Source organism: Charadrius vociferus, unplaced genomic scaffold, assembly GCF_000708025.1.
Source record: "Charadrius vociferus isolate BGI_N301 unplaced genomic scaffold, ASM70802v2 scaffold871, whole genome shotgun sequence".
Taxonomy (NCBI): Eukaryota; Metazoa; Chordata; class Aves; order Charadriiformes; family Charadriidae; genus Charadrius; species Charadrius vociferus.
In genome coordinates, this window is record NW_009646866.1 from 80,786 (window position 1) to 98,172 (window position 17,387).

At 42.5% G+C, this 17,387-nt stretch overlaps 2 protein-coding genes across 2 annotated transcripts in view; both read right to left on the reverse strand.

Annotated features, from left to right (window-relative positions):
- LOC104294756 (histone H3.3-like) overlaps positions 1 to 719 on the reverse strand; it is a 1,519-nt gene extending 800 nt beyond the window's left edge. Inside the window, 2 exon segments of the mRNA XM_009894403.1 lie at positions 251 to 301; positions 637 to 719. Coding sequence (XP_009892705.1) covers positions 251 to 301; positions 637 to 719 — 134 coding nt within the window.
- Positions 720 to 923: 204 nt separating this feature from the next.
- LOC104294735 (histone H4-like) lies at positions 924 to 1,305 on the reverse strand. Its single transcript, XM_009894378.1, has one exon. The coding sequence runs from the start codon at positions 1,303 to 1,305 to the stop codon at positions 973 to 975; it is 333 nt and encodes a 110-aa protein (XP_009892680.1). The 3' UTR covers positions 924 to 972.
- Between the last annotated feature and the right edge of the window lie 16,082 nt (positions 1,306 to 17,387).

The window sequence follows — 17,387 nt, forward strand, 5'->3', positions numbered from 1 at the left end:
GGGGGGTCGATTTTTTTGTTTTGTGGTCGGGTTTTTGTTTTGTTTCCATAGAGTAGCTTTCATCTGGAAATAGTAGAAAGTAATACCGTAGCTGGTATGGCAAATGCTTTTGGATTGAGATGACTTGCATGTGAAAGTGCTCGAATTTAATATTATTGCGTGCCGAAATACAATGTTTTTAATTCGGGAGCTTTCAGTTTTTCCCACTACACGTTTCTGCTATGTTTCCTCAGCCAGGAGATCTGACCGTAGAGCCGGAGCAGAGAAGGGCTTTCGGGCGAAGGAGGCACTGATGCTGTCCCTGGGTAAAGGAGAACTGCTCCGACTTCAGCGACCCCATATCGGAGGCAGCAGCTTCCCAAGCTTTATTTAACACAGCAGACACATTAAGAATAATGGATGAGTCCCTAAAAAAAAAACCCCAACCTAACAGCTTTCAGGGGACAGACTTAGGATCGTTCCGGTACAACGTTACGAGATGGGAGCTCAGGGGGCGATCAGCTGTGACACCTCCCACCCCGCGCCCGCACATTTCCCCGGGCCGAGCACCGTTAGCGGGACTAACACAATTTAAATAACAGTACGTATTTACTTCTACTACTGATTACTCAACTAGTGAAAAAAAGACCAGCTCACCATCTCGGAACAGCAAAAGTTCGGGGCGTTTTGTTATTCAGCTCGCACAAGGGAAGAAAAGTCCTAAACCCATTGGATTCCATTACACCGATACTGAAACTAATAGGCTTTATAGGTTCCTTGATCTATTTAACTCCGATGGTCCCTAGATTGCCAATACACGTTTAGCTACTTTGAAAATACTTGTTTTTAAGAACTATTTAAGTAGGAAATTAAGAAATACGATTAATACAAAACTTAAGATCGCTTACATCGCTTTTACCAAGTTTGAAGCAACACAGCTCTTTCGGAGTCGAAGTGGGTGGCTCTTAGAAGAGCCTTTGGGTTGTCGAGATGTTAAGCGAAGTGAAAAGGCTTTAGCCCGCCAAAGCCGTAAAGGGTGCGTCCCTGGCGCTTGAGAGCGTAGACCACGTCCATGGCCGTGACCGTCTTCCTCTTGGCGTGCTCCGTGTAGGTGACGGCGTCGCGGATCACGTTCTCCAGGAAGACCTTCAGCACGCCGCGCGTCTCCTCGTAGATGAGCCCCGAGATGCGCTTCACGCCGCCGCGCCGAGCCAGGCGGCGGATGGCCGGCTTGGTGATGCCCTGGATGTTGTCGCGCAGCACCTTGCGGTGCCGCTTGGCGCCCCCCTTGCCGAGCCCCTTCCCGCCCTTGCCTCTGCCAGACATGCTGCTGAAGCTGAAAACGAATAAGTGGCGACAAGAGAGCGGCGGTTGGGTATTTATGTCCTGTGGTCCGACCTGGTTGGGGACTGCAGCGCGAGGGGCGGGGTCCCCGCCAGTTTTTTTCTGTCTCCGTCACAGGGCGGGATGGAACATCGCTCGCTGTTACCTGTTAAACAGTGCTATAGAGTCTACAAAGGAAACAAAAAATTACACCCACCCGGAACGAAACATTTCCAACTATGTACATGTGCGGAACAATTTGAAAGATTTTTTCCCCCTCCCTGGATCTGTATAAACTCATTTGCTGTGAGTATGTGTGTGCATTTTATTTTGCACGTGACTGAGCAAAACCTCATGACTGAGGTTTGCTTGGATTACTTTAAATTCTCATCACTTTCACGCTGGTATTCACTTAAGCATTTTGTTTTATTTGTATTGAAAGTTCTATAAACTTTTTTTCCCAGATATTTTAATGTTTTGATATGTCTTGATGGCATTAGGACATCTGTGCTCTCAGGTTTTCTAATGTATTAGTTTTGTATTTTGCTTTCCACTTCCCATTTCTAAAATGGGGAATATTAAAATGGAAATTTCTTAAATGGGTAGTTTGATACTCCCTTCTGATTTTTACACAAGCAATTTTGAGTCTGTAAGCACATATTAACCAGAAGGCAGAATAGAATCTATTTAATGTTATTACCTTTATATAAGATTGGGACTTTTACTAATTTTGCTCATTTGGAGTTACTGCTGTGGGGATTTTGTTCCTTATTTTCTACAAAATGTCCTTTAGTATAACTGCAGATTTAAATTTCTGCTACCCTAATTAGTAAGAAAATCAACTTTCTCTTGTACTGCAGATCAAGCTTTTCAATCTTCAGCTTTTGTTTTGTGGGTCTAAATCAATACTGGAAACAGACAAGATTCTGAATTAGTATTAATGAAAGCAAGGCGCAATCATTGTCTAAGGATGCTTCAAATGTCGCAGTATAAGGACATCCCAAGCTGGAATAACTGCTAGACTAACACATAAACAATGGCTTCCTTCAGGAAAAAAAAAAAAAAAAGGCTATAATGTTATTTTCTTCTGACTTTTTATGTAGGAAATGGAAGCATAATATCTACATACTCTTCTAAACTGTGCCATATGAGAACATGTAGTAAGTAGTTTATATCTGTTGTTCTGCTAAACTGGGAAAGAAAAAAAAGAGTAGCTTCCTACAGACTATTTTATTCTATCATAAAACCAAAGGAGTGTTTTGCTTTCTATGGTCATATGAAAAGCTTAAAATAAGAGCTCATTACCCTAACATCTCAAATATTGTTTCTAATACTGTCCCGATATGTTTTCATGGTCAATATCAAATCTATCTCTTTTTGGATGCTGTTTTTTTTGTTTGTTTCTGGGGTTTTTTTTGAGAAGAGGCTAACAATTATGGTTTAGATGACAATTTTCTTCTCCCTAGCTAATCTGCATCACTTCAGAAAAAGAGTATATTAATAAACATGGGAATGATCTTTGCTTTTCCTCACTTCTGATAGGAAGTAACCCTCACTGAACTATTCTAATCAGTTACTATCCTCTACCAAGCAGAGGCATTCACCACTTTTACCTAGGCTGCAGCAACTGTGCTTTGTGTTGCAGAGCTGCAGAGGAAGGCATAGGTATAATGGGAAGCCTCCTTAAATTTGGTGTAGTCCCAAGCATACCTCCTTTCTCTTCCTGGGAATAGTGGATGTGTGAACCGAGTGTGATACTGGGGCTTAAAAAATGTATTATGCTTGCTACAGTTCTAGTTTATACCAAAGTGACAAGGCACAAAACAGTAAACAAACTCAAGACTTTTCTGCTATAACTAGCCTAAAGAAGTATTCCAGAATAGTTTTGGGGTTCTTTTTATATGACTGACTTCTTTTTTTTCCACTTATTAGTGCCTCACTATCAGCACAACACCACATTTCAAAATCCCTCTCATTCTGCTCCCCAACCCCTGCCCATACTTATTTGCAACAGTGCTCAAGCAACAGCACTTAAAATTTTGTTTAGTTAGAACATTGGCTAAGAACAGATCCAGAACAAGATGAAATCAAGGCAGATTTAATTTGGCGAGATAGAGGCAAATGACTAAGCTTATAGTGTAGTGAGAACACTTGCTGTCTATCCCCGTGATTTTTACGCTCAGCTTTTGGTTTCTGTCTGTAAGTTTTCAGATGCCTTGCATCTGGGTTTTGCATCCTCCAGGTAATTAAGGTGATGTTTTTTTCATATGTGTTTAAAGTTCAGGTCAGTAAGATAAGGCTCCTGTAGGGTATTGTGTATGTATTAATAACCTCAGGGTAATTAGAATGCACAGTTATTCATTTAATCCTAATGAAGTGCTAATATTTCAGGCTTCAAGTTTTAGACCAATAGTAGGCAAAAAATTTACTGTCAGACATCGTATTGTAAGAATATATATGAACAAACCTTTGGAAAGGTATTCTTATTTTTCAAACTAGTAGTTTTGAATTTTGTATGAGTATCAGACAGGTTTTCCTATTCCTTCTGCTTTCCTCTCACTGGCAGCTGGTGCATCATTCCTTGTTCAAAACATTCTGTCACTTTCAAAGGAAAAATGGAATTGCAATCTGTCCTTTTGTAAACAAGACAGGTTGTACAGACCCCTACTTTGCACTGCTATCGTGCTCCTGTGATCTGCCATGCTCAAAACACAGCATATCTCATCTGGACTATATGGGGGAAAGAAACAAATTGTTCCCTTGCACTGAAAACCCGAGCGCTTTTGGCAGACCAGCACACCCCCACAATGGAGAAGAGCTCAGAGGAGAAGGGTAAAAAGACAACGAGCTCGAGGAATAATGTGCTGTAAAAAAAAAGACGCACTTATCCCAAAGCCAGGGAGACTGGAGGGTTACCATGGTTTTAGATAAAACAGCTGCACCAGTGAATCACCAGGTTCCCTCAGACAACTAACAAATAACAATGTCTTCTTGAGCTATCCACACCAGCACGAGGGGCAGAGGGGACAGCATAGATGTGGCTCAGCCCGACATAAAATATAAAAACCGGACAACAAATAAAACAAAGTTTGAAGGAGCAGTGGGTTTGACATGGTTCTGTTGCGTTAAAGGGGCAAAGTAGTCTTGGCAGAAAATAACCCCCCTTGTGTTCTAACTCTCCTCACCGAGGTGGGAGGCTCGGTGGGGCTAGGTTGAAATTCTGAGTGATGCCCAATTCACCACTATCAGTCCAGGTGCGTTTAGTATATTAAACTGTTACGGTTCTGGATACACTAATAGCAGACTGCACCTTCAGCCCAGTTGTGCTCATGAACCAACACGGCCTTTGCTTCGGTCACGTTCAATGAGAAAACCCAAACGACTCGCTGCTTACACAGTACAGTTTATTTAAACAACAGATACACGAGTTCCTTTGGATTGCCGGTGATAGTGACTGTCTGCAAATCACATGCGAATATTAAAAATGCTAGCAATATAGCTCGGTTAACAAAAGCACTAAGTTATAAAACTACTCTACATAGAGATTTCTAAGTTTCCCGGGGAAGCACTTGGTATAGCCAAGTGTTCGAATCTTACCCACAAGTGTCCTTATGGGGGGAAAAGAGAGTCTCAGCCCGTCGACTGGTCCCAGAAGTCCACGATAGTGTCTTCCTTCACATCCCCCTTTTCTTGGGCTATTTTTATACTATTTGTTATCTTCAAGGTGGAGTTTGAGTGACTCTAGTCATAAATACTTTCATTATGATTGGTGTAAAATTTTCTCACCTCGCATTTAAAGGTATAGTTTACCAAAATTTCAGGGCGCAGACTCAAGGAGGAGTGGTCGCACCTTGGAGGCGGGTAGCCTTTGGGATGGAGGTGTGTTTTGGTATTATAATGACATTATAATTAGCAAAGTTCACCAAAGGACAGCATTTTGTCAAAAAAAAGTGACAGATTGTTGGCTCAGGGTAACAAGTAGACAGTTTATCAGTTCTATAAGACCTTCGAGGACTTTATTTGGTCCCCAAGTCCCCAGTTTATCACAGGGTTTTAGCTGCAGTGTCTCCACTCTGTCCCATCCTTTGCACTGTTTTCCTTCTGTGGTGCCATCTCGTTCCCATGTCTGCTGGATTATCACGGGGTTTGGCCTTGGAGTCTCCACTCCACTCCACTCCCCGTGTTGCTTTACAAGCAATAGGGTACAGGGAATCGCAGATGTAGCAGATTCTTCACATACCAGCTGCGGCTGTGTCTTACCCGAGAAGCCTTTTGATTTTATACCTTTACTGATGCTGTATTATCGATCATTTTTAGTAATCATTCCACAGGTTCCAACCAACATATTCCTTCCCAGCCACTGGGGAGACCCAGCAATGTGACAATGAGCATATAGAAATCGGTAATGTTTGCACTGCGATTCAACTGTGTACTGTATATTGCAAATGCTGTATGATGCTTGTGACGCTATTTCAGCACTTTGCTGTATCATTCTGTTATATCAAAATCCCGTGTAATGCCAAATATGCTCAATAAGGAAATTTGACATTAAACTCTCCTCACGTGTAATATCTAAAAGAACCTGGTTGGAGAGTATTCAACTCTGACAACAGGGAGATGTGATCGTCTGGGACCTGTCTCTATATGTGGTTAAGACTGAAAATGGCACAAGATCTGACTTCTTTGGCACGCTTGAGGCTTTTAAATCTATCCCGGTCATCCTCGTTCTCTGTATCCTTGTGCCCACATATCCCACCTTCAGTTCAGTACATAAACAACGTGACAAGGCTGAGCTTACCCAGATCAAGTACACCACATGATTTTGGTAAGGAATATTTCGAGTGTGGAAAGCTTTTATCTTGCGACTGAGGCCCAAGTCAACATTTGCGTGTGTAGATTTGCCATTTGGAAGGAATCTCCTGGCAGTCACACAGTTGAACAAATGATTTATGTTGCTTAAGTACAACTAGCAAAAAAATGGCACCTAATGTTTAAATGTCACAGCTATCAGCTTCCCAATGTGTTGATCATACCTATCTATTTGATAAGGAAGACAAGATTTCGGAGGAGCGTGATAATGAATTTAGTCTGATGATTAGTACTTTGATAACATCTCTCCCCTCCCCTTACTGAGACAGTAAGAGGTGGGGATCCCCATTCTCACCTTTTTATTTAAAGACTTCCCTCAATCAGAGATACAAGAGGTTGGGCTGCCGCCCTGCTTTGGACTGTTTCCAACCTCCTTCTTGCTGCCAAGAAACTACACAGGGACTGAGAAATCACAAAAAGACCTCCTTTGTATCCCATCAGCCTGGGCTGAACCTCTGAGGATGCAGTTTTCCCCGCGCAGAGAGTGTCTTCTAACAGACCAGAAGATGATCCATTCAGGGGCAAAATCTTCCAGAAGTCGTCTCGCTTACCCCTGCCCCATGCCAGCTGTGGACAAGGGCGAGTGCATGTTGGCTGAGTCACTGCTGTGCTGCTCTGCAGGAGCTGGATGCCGTTTCCTCATGGAAAACGACATCACAGGATTAGTCTCCACAACAGCGGAGCGCAGGAAAGGATGCTGCATACGCACTTCCGAAGGAATGTTGTGCTTGGCAAGGACTGACACCCAAGCACTTGAGTGGCCCTGCCACCACTCACACCTCCTCCTCACCAGGCCAGATGTTTCAGGGTTCGTTTCAAAGCAATGCTGTTTGTGCTAGAATTGCAAAAATAAATTTTCTGGGGTGTTTGTCTCACACAACAACGTAGCAGCTGTCAGGACAGATGTCCTTGGCCAGCCTAGCATGACTCTGGAGTAGTGAGTGTGATGTGTCTCACTCTGCCTTGGAGGGAGAAGGCTTGCATGGGCCTCATCCCCACCACACCATGCACAAGCTGCAGCCTTGCTAAGATACGTAGGACCCTCTTTTCTCCATCAACAAAGTTTTAAGAAACATCCACTCCTGAGTTCTGATTACAGCCTGGCAGTTCCCCGATCACCAGCCTGTCTGCTCCCTTGTCATGGGCAGGGTGCTGGCAGGCTCACTGAATAGAGAACTAGAGAGTTGAGCTGAACAGAACCTAATGAAATTCAACAAGGGCAAGTGTAGGGTACTGCATCTGGGGAGGAATAACCCCACAGACCGGTACAGGTTACGGGCTGACCTGCTGGAAAGCAGCTCTGTGGAAAGGGACCTGGGACTCCTGGTGGACAACAGGATGACCATGAGGCAGCAATGTGCCCTGCTGGCCAAGAAGGCCAATGGCATCCTGGGGGGCATCAAGAAGAGTGTGGCCAGCAGGTTGTGGGAGTTTATCCTCCCCCTCTACTCTGCCCTGGTGAGGCCACATCTGGAGTATTGTGTCCAGTTCTGGGCTCCCCAGTTCAAGGACAGTGAACCACTGGAGAGGGTCCAGCAAAGGGCTACAAAGATGATTAGGGGACTGGAGCATCTTTCTTATGAGGAAAGGTTGAGGAACTTGGGTCTTTCTAGTCCAGAGAAAAGAAGATTGAGTGGGAATCTTATCAATACTTATAAATACTTAAAGGAAGGGTGCCAGGTAGATGGGAAGAGTCTTTTTTCAGTGGTGCCCAGTGACAGGACAAGAGGTAACAGGCACAAACTTGAGCATAGGAAGTTCCATCTTAACGTAAGGAGGGACTTCTTTACTTTGAGGGTGGCAGAGCACTGGCACAGGCTGCCCAGGGAGGTGGTGAAGTCTCCCACTCTGGAAACATTCAAAACCCGCCTGAACGCTATCTATGTGTAACCTGCTGTAGGTGACCCTGCTCTGGCAGGGGGGTTGAACTAGATGATCTCCAGAGGTCCCTTCTAGTCCTGACCATTCTGTGATTCTGTGAATAGCTGGTGGAGCTGAACAGGTCTATGAAGAAAGGTTGGAGGAACTCCCAGACCGGGTTTGAAGTCTTGGGAAGACAGTAATATACCCATTTCCTCATGTGAAGCTGTTTTCGGACATGGAAGAGAAGGCACAGGGTCAATAACCTGCAACTGGGGGCAAGGGCACCTCTTTGTTCATGTTGTTTTCTTCCTTGTGCTCTGGGCTTCTCCCAGGAAGACAATCAAGGATCAAGCCCAGTCAGACCTCTTCAACAGGCACGCCAGGCGGTTTCCCAGGCACAGGGTGGTCCATGGAGTTCAGACCTCTGTACTACACCATGCAAATCTGCTCCTGCTCTTGCGTAAGGTACAGCAAACCAGCTATTTGGCAACCACAGCTGACACTTGACTGCTTCTCTTAATTCCTTACTCTGCTTTCTAAACTGGCATTTAAAACAGCACAGGTCTCCTGACACATCGACCATTGATTAAGCTGGAAAGGCATACCATGAAAGCACGACGTTTCCTGCGCAGCCGAGACTGATCAGCTCCTCTCCTTGCCTGGGCTCCAGCAGAGCTGCTCTGGCCAGTAATTTCTCCCGTTGAACTCTGCCAACTCTTGCAGAGTTGTAAGTAGTCAAGAGCAGCTGAAGCACTGTCCTGTCCAAACAGTCTCTCTGGGGTGTAGTTTTCCAAGTAATGAATCCACTGTGGGCACCCCTGTAGGAATGTCTTAAATTTTGTCTTGGGCTGTGTTTCTGGAGGAAGCCAAGTCTGGAAAATGGTGACATGTATTGTGTCGGTTTCTCCAGACACTACTGCTGTGCTTTGTCTTTGTTACAGTAATACTTGGTTGGAAAACCAAATACTTGGGTTGGAAACCCCAGCTGCTTGCAGGGGTTTATTTATGCTCAGGCTCTGGATGCAGAAACAGGCTCGCCTTTAAGGATCCAACAGTTGAGAAAGCCACCAAAACCCCCAGGTTCCATCCAGGTCAGACCAGTCATTTCCCAGCCCGTGCTTCATGTGCAGAACTTCTCTTTGACAAACTGCACAAGATTTCTTTTGGCCTGTGCCTCAGGTCTCTTTTAATTGAATGTCTTACTTTCAGCTCTGTCTGTCCTCCCTAACTTTGTATCACCTACACATGCTAAGGGTATATTCTCTCTTATCATCCAGGTTGTTATTGAAAACACCAATTAGTATCAATTATTCATTCAACCTTGGGGCATTCCTTTATTTACTGTGTGCCCACAGTCACTAAGTTGTTCTCTAAAGCCCTTTGACCCTGTTCTACAGTCAATTTTCAAACATCTAACAGTCTGCTGATCCTGCCCGTACTCCCTCAGATCGCAAATGAGAATGCCGTGTGAAATTCTGGGATGCATCAAAAGACACATGGCCAGCAGGTCGGAGGAGGTGATTCTGACCCTCTACTCTACTCTGGTGATACCCCAGAGTACTGCATCCAGCTCTGGAGTCCCCAACATAAGAAGGATGTGGACCTGTTGGAGAACGTCCAGAGGAGGGCTACGAAGATGATCCAGGGGCTGGAGCACCTCCTGTGAGGACATGGGTTGTTCAGCCTGGAGAAGAGAGGACTCCAGGGAGAGCTTATTGTGGCCTTCCAGCACCTCAAGGAGGCCTGCAGGAGAGCTGGGAAAGGACTGTTTAAAAGGGCATATAGTGATAAGACGAGGGGGAATGGCTTCAAACTGGAAGAGGGTAGATTTAGATTAGATATTAAGAAGAAATTTTTCACTTTGAGGCTGATGAGGCACTGGAACAGGTTGCCCAGAGAAGTTGTGGAAGCTCCATCCCTGGAGGCATTTAAGTCCGGGCTGGATGGGGCTTTGAGCAACCTGGTCTAGTGGAAGGTGTCCCAGGCTATGTCAGTGAAGTTGGAACTAGATGATCTTCAAGGTCCTTTCCAACCTAAACCATTCTATGATTCTAAGGCTCTAAACCCCTTATTAAATGCCACGTCTATTGCATCCTGCACTCGTCCCCTGTCTGCATAGATTCTCTTTAATCTACAGTTCTGTGATAATTATCAGTACCTAGACATTAGCAATTTTTGTTGCTCTCCACCCATCATCAGGAGTCAACTGAACACATTTTATTTCAGACAGTTACTCAGTCTCGCTGATTCTTGGAGACACCGCCAGCTTCCCAAGTAATGTTTTCTGGTGTGTCACTCTACTCCATATTAGAAATTATCTCCTTGCTGCTAACTTGCTGCAGCGAAGAACATTAGTTCTTTTATTTCCTACAATGTATACCAAAGAAAGATGACTTCTTTCCTCTTCATATTTTAAGTGTTTGAGAAGAAACTTCAGTTTTTCAGCCTTCTCTTTGAGTCGGAGAACTCCAACAGTATGTGCCTTTCCATTAGGGAATACTTCTTAGACCTGTCTGATAATTACTGTTGCTCTTTTCTATGTATTCTCTTATTGTTCACTTCTCATTACCTGAAGTTCAGTACTAAAAATTAGGCCTACAACTCCAAATGAGACTATACCATTCCTGACTACAGAGTAAGATCGTCTTCAGTCTCGTAGATGATGTCATTGTGTTCCTTTCCTAATACCTAGTAACACACTGTTGTTGATTTATTGTCATTTTATAACTATAACCTGAAGATCCGGATCTACCAGGTGTTGATCAGCTGCTACTGTCCAATATTTATAAAACTTATATATTTCTTTCCAGGTGAAGTACCCTACACATTTTTGAAGACAGTGTCTCCAATTTATCAGTCATTTTTCAACACGTAAACTGTCCTCCATCATTCTAGTATTTCCTTGCTTGTTGGTACCCATCGTACTTCTATATGTGCCCTGTACACCATAATTCAGATCATAAATAAAGTTATACCAGGCCTAGGACTGATCCTGGTAGAGCTCTGTTTGATACAGTATTTTAATTTCATAGTTGACAATCATAAACATTTAAATATAACTTTCTACTCTTGGGGGAAGTGGGCCGTGGGTTGTGCTATACCAAGTTTTAGGTATGATTAATGATTATCAATTTCAACTCTAATATTTTTCTAAAATGAAATAAAATAAAACAGAGGCAAAATGTGCAGTGTATCAGCCAGCCCTAGGGAAACATTGAAATCTCTACTGAGAGTCTTTCTAAAGTTAATTTGGGGGCAAGCTAGTTAAACACAGTTTCAATTTCTTCCCTTATGTGTTACAGACTGATGTCTGTTTTGAGAAGTTTATTCATATCTTCCTTGAATTTCGCTGAGCTGGTAATTGGTACAACTCACTATCAATGAGGTATTCCTTCCCCAGGGTGTGCTGAGACTGTAAACCTGAGCAATGCATAAATCTGTGAAACAGAATGCCTTATCACATGTTTAGCTCTTGCCTGTATTCTTCAGATACCTTAAGAGTAACAGAGTGGCTGCATAGGCTGGGTGAGTAGTTGTGTCTACCGCGTACTATCACAAAAAAGCTTTCAGCATCCTATTTCACTTTCACTCAGCACGAAGGGCTAGAACTACCTTTGATAGCTTAGGAAATGGCATCTAAGAACATGTACATCCTGAGTGCCACTGAAGGGGGGAGGATGTAGATTTTCTGTATTGATGGCCTAGTTTCCATTTCCATCTCTGACTGAATCAGTATTTGCAACCTGACTCACAAAGAAAGAATTGTCATTTGTCTGTGTTGTGCACCTGGGAGAAAAGACAGCATGTGACATAGGTTTAGGTACCATATTTCATTCTTTTCCAGGTACTAAGTGAGAGTTACAGATAGGGCCACATTTTCACATGTAGGACCCCACTATTCCTTTGTCTTTCTGTATTTACCTGCTTACTCTTTTTTTTTCAACTGAAAGCAATATAAAATTTATAATCTGCATAAATCAGTAAAAAAAAATCCTGCTGATAACTGGGATTCCTATGTTTAATACTGCTGCTACTACGACTAATCATAATTGTCAGTCCCAGAGATGGGTGGAGAGAAGTAAAACTTGGTTACAAGAGGATCTCTGATCCACAGACTTTCAGAAGCTGGAAGGAATATTTTGATGCTTTAGGCTGTCATTTTCTGAAGAGGCAAGGAGATTTTCAGGCTGATTCATTAAAACACATTCATTAGAATTTGCTGGTTAGCAAATATCTAACAGTTATGGCAGGCAGGGGAGTCAACTCTCCCCACCTTTTGATCACCCCAGAATGTAGGGATTTTGGTTTTTTTAAATGGCAGTTTTGCTAAAACTCCAATTAAACTTAACAAGTCCTACAGTCATGGACAACGTGACCACTGAGCCAAATCAGGGTAGCTCAAACTGATCTTGACAAGCCTTGAAACTAAGGACTGTGTGAGAGGTAACAATGTTTTTAGAAATTACCTTTAATTAGCTACCAAAATTTAAAAAGTGGCAAGATCGTGGTGTAGGGTCAATGTGTACATAGGTTTCACAACTTAACTTGGAGAAATATTATTTGCAAAATAGTCCTGAGGGAAATGAGTGTTTCCCTCCAATCAGCACTGGTGAGACCCATCTGGAGTGCTGTGTCCACTTCCAGGCTCCCCAGTGCAACAGAAACATGAATATAACTGGAGTGAGACTGGTGAAGGGCCACAGAGATAATTAAGGGACTGAAGCATCTCTCCCAAGAGGAGAGGCTGAAAGAGCAGAGCCTGTTCACTCAGATGAAGAGAAGGCTCAGAGGAATCTTATCCATGTGTTCAGATACCTCATCAGGGGAACAAAGGAGACAGAACCAGAGGTTTCTCAGTACTGCGCAGGACAGGAGGCAATCAGCACAAACTGAAATACGGGAGATTCTACTTAAACATAAGAAGGAATCTTTTGGAACAGGCTGCCCAGAGGGGTGGTAGTGTCTCCCTGCTCTAGCTGACTCTTCTTTAAGCATGGGGGTAGAACTTATTGCCTTAGGTGTGAGATTAGAAGGCAAGATAGGGGTTTTTTTTAGAAGTCATGATTGCTCTAATACTGAAATATCGACTGTATATTTTTGTTAGCTTAGCTGAAGTATATATCTAAAAGGATAGAGGCTTCTTCACTACTGACAGCCCTTTGATGTCTTAACTCTTCCCTACTATATAAACCTTGCAATTGCTGAATCAGTATTGTCAATATAATTGCAGCATTCCAGAGACTTGACTGACGTCTTTTTATCTTGGTATGGTGTTTTTACTATTAACATTGAGAGTGATTACTTGAACATCTACAAAATCGTTCTTTGTCAAGAAGCTAGCATGCTTCACTTGGAAGATCGTCATTTCTCTGGGTCTTCATGATGCTAACAATAGTAATTGTAATTAAATGAGTGTAGACTTTCAGCTAAATTTGGCTAATCATCTTATCTGGATTGTTCTTCTGCAGTCTGAATGTCTAATCTGCCTCTATTTGTCTAATATCTAATCTGTTTCTCCTCCATGTGGAGCTTCTGTCTTGATAAGAAAAAAAATCAAGTGTTTTCTCTGCTATACAATTTTAGGAATGACTTCTTACATTATATGTGAACTATTTTTATTATGAAGATCCTTGCATTAGAAAATGCACTCGCATTTTGTAGGATCTTCTGTAATCTGCACTAGCACCTTACTGCCAGGCAAAGAAGGAACCCAGGGCATGTCATGCAATGATGCATGGAAATTAAGTTCTGTTTTAGGGACATAAGGGTATGCATTTTAAGGAAGCATAAGAAATTGGTTTGAGGTTCTGAGTATGAGATAAACAGAGCCTGCATTTGGACAGGGTGCTTGGAAAGGAAAACCAGGAGAACTTTCAATCTTTGCTGTTTGATTGAAGTTTAGTATAAAAGGAGTCACATTTAAATATTTGTCTCTTCACATGGAAACTGCAAACAATTTTTATTACCAGCTCACTCTCAAAACTTTTTTTCCAGATAGTGTTTCTTGGCAGTAAGAATATTTGTGTGGCAGTTTGAAAGACTCTACCACTTATTTGCTAAGTTAAGTGGTGGGGTGCTTGCTTTGTCTATTTTCCTTATCTGTTTAACATCCAGGGCAATATCAATGCTATTTCTAAGGTTGATTGTGATTTGTCTCTCTAAAACCTGAGGATCGTTATTTTGCTACAGTGTTGCATTTAACAGCTATTTCCAGCAACTCAAACCTAAAAATTGTTCAGAGCTTCTGGCAAGTTTATTTTATCCAATTAACTAGCAAATGTCATTCCTGGGGACTGGTGATGGGGGACGGGGGACGGGGGGGGGAAATAATCCTAGAAAAGCCTCCCCTTTTCACACCACCTCCTATCTCTAAAAAGAAAAAAATAAATAAACCCACCAATAAATAAAATTTTTTTTTTTTTTTTTTTTTGCAGAAATGGTTGGTAAGACCAGGAAAATTCTCACCACTCAGAAGTAGGCCAGGAATAATGCTCTGTGTGCAGGACGGGGCCAGTTTGACGTTGAGGACTAAGGACAATAAAGGATGCTGACACATAATGCCAGAGGCCACCTGCTAAGTCTTGCAGTGTCTCAGACTATTAGGGAAAAGCAAAGAACTTCAGAAACGCAACTCAAAATAGCCAACACTTGGAGGAAGGAACTGTTTAAAAGACAGGTTGATTTACCCGGACACATCCAGAACTAAAAGTGGGAGAAGTCCTAAATTCTGCTCCTTGAAATCCTCAGTTCAGGACCTCCTTCCTCTGCCTTCTTTACAAAAACGGAGAAGGTCTTGTCCCTTTAAAACTTGTCACAGGGTAGGGACAGCAATGCCTATGTGCTGTGGGTGGAGTTCAAGTCACTGTCGCTACTTAGGGAGCCAGACCTGAGAGCTCTTCTCCCACTTCTCTCTACCTCCCGTCTTTAACCTGCAGCCTGTTCGTGGGGGAGGGGAAGGAAATCTCTCCTCTCCTGGTGGACTGAGAACAGGTTTACAAAGAGGAAGCTTGAAGGGAAACTTGCCCAAATGTGTGGATGTGAGGGATGGAGCCGGTGAAAAGGACCCACCCCTGGGCTTTCACTAGCGGTTACCGTCCACTCCCAGTTGCTCCCAGCTTCCTCACCACTTTCAAGTGTAATAAACTAGATTTGTAGCGATCTAACACTAAATCGTCAAAGCTACAGAGATTAAGGCACGTTAAGCTTCTTTCAGTCCTTACTCCCAGAAGAAAATGCATTAAACAGACCTGGCTAGATGACAACCCTTCCCGGCTCTGTCTTTTGTATTACACTCTGATTCTGCCGTGTGCCCATCTCCATCCACTTAACCTGGAAAAGAAGCATAATGCCCTCATCTAACGACCAGCAACTGCTTTTTTACCTCTCAGAAAAATATATTGCTACAGCTCATTTGGGTTACCAGCCTGAGCTTTCCAACTCCATGGCTACCATGGATTTGTTCTAGCTGTTTATGTCATAGCAATGTCACGTTCACCCGAGGAGTGTGGCAGATTTCACAGCCCGCTTCAATATGCCTTCCAGTCTGGTTTTTACTGTGGGGTACCGAAAAGCCTAACTTTTCCCTTTCTTTGCTTTTCCCTTCCTGTCCAGTATTTATTAGCTGGCCTGCTTGCAGACACATCAAAATAAAAATAGAACTAAAAGAAAACATGAAAAAGTGACCGTTCATTGTTTTCACTTTTCTTACTCTAATGTATCTCATTTTTTCTTGTCATTTTAATCGATCTCATTTCAACTAAAACTACTTATTATCAAGTATAACTTAATTCTGCCTTCAACATTTAACATATGAAAATAAATGTCAGGGCCTTTTGCAACATACTGCTTGTCGTCTGGAATCTCAAATTCATCCATGCTAGAAAAGACGCTCCTTTGCTGAAATACCCCACTGATGTTTTGCATTACAAGTTTTTACAAAGTACAATGGGGCAAAATACTAGGTTTGGGCTTAATTTGCTCTTTTCAACCAAGGAGAAATGAAATTGGCTGTTTTTTTAATTAGAAGCCAATCGAGGCTTTTGTCTTCTGATTGAATCGAAAATTATCCCAAACAATTCATAGCAGCCCTTAAAAAAAGTAATTAATTTCTCTTGTCACTTTGTGAGGCTTAATAATTAAGTGGGAACGTAACCATTAAAGATTTATGAGGATTGCCTGAAAATTATTTCAACATTCTGAGGATGTGGATGAAAACCTAAATTGGCAAGTGTTCTCCTTTTCCTTTAAAGAAGAGAATGGCAGGTTTTATGAAACCGATGAAGAAAAGAAAAGAAAACCCAACAATGTGTGCCCGAATACTTATAGATAATACTGAGGCTGAAGCATTCTGGTCACACAGGCCAGATTTCCGTATCATTTAATTTATTCGGGGAAAATCGAGGCTTCATCTGGCTCCATTAATGTTTAAGTAGTATGCAATACATATTAGCGTATCCATACATTTTTCCCCTACAAGTCTGCTTCTGATTTCTGCAGGTCTTAACAATAATGTACACTACTATAACTGAGAAATCGTTAAACTAACACTTTATCCGGATTTTATAGGCACTAACTAGGCATTGACAGATTCATTTTATAAACAGAAACTATTTTTAAAAATATCAAAATCTTGCTATTCGCTTACAGAACACCACAAAAAATGCAAAGCCCTGGCAAGTTTCAGACACTTTTCAACAATATATATATTCCTCCGAAGGTCTCTTATTTTCCCCAAACACGAAATTCTGTGGAAATACTGTGTCCTTAATAGTTAAAGATATGGTTAAGGGAGTCGAATCTTTATCCATATTCAAAGCTCAGCCATGAAATTGTGTTACTTCCTTCTCTTTGAAATCAATTTACGACAAAACTGCTGAAGCTGCCCCCTCGGTTTCTATCCTAATCTGGAGACAACCCCCTAAAGAATAAGTCTGCATTACGGGGGAGACTTTTTATCTACGGGTTTTATTTTAATTTAGAAGGAAAAACAAAAGTTTGCCGTTCCCGGGGTCCCTCTGGCTTCACAACGCGGGGTTAAAGACGTCTTTTCTCTCTCATCTGGGGTCCCAACAGCAAGAAATTCCCCCGAATGAAAGTCCACCGTCTCCTCTTCACTCCCCGAAGAAACCGGGGCGATTTCGTGGCACGCTTTTTACAAAAAATATGAATTTATAACTCCGAAGAAACACAGACTCGGAGGACGAAAAGCTCTTCCTGGCTAACAGTTAGGCGGGCTCTGCAAAGCACCAATCACAGATCACCGCTTCGCTATAAATTCAGGCATCGGGGTTACTGTAGCCCAATTACTTTCTTTTGATTAGGAAGAAGTCTCTGCAGCGATGTCGGAGACCGCT

Coding starts and splice junctions, on each gene's coding strand:
- LOC104294735 (XM_009894378.1), bottom strand. CDS start 1,305: ATGTCTGGCAGAGGCAAGGGCGGGAAGGGGCTCGGCAAGGGGGGCGCC.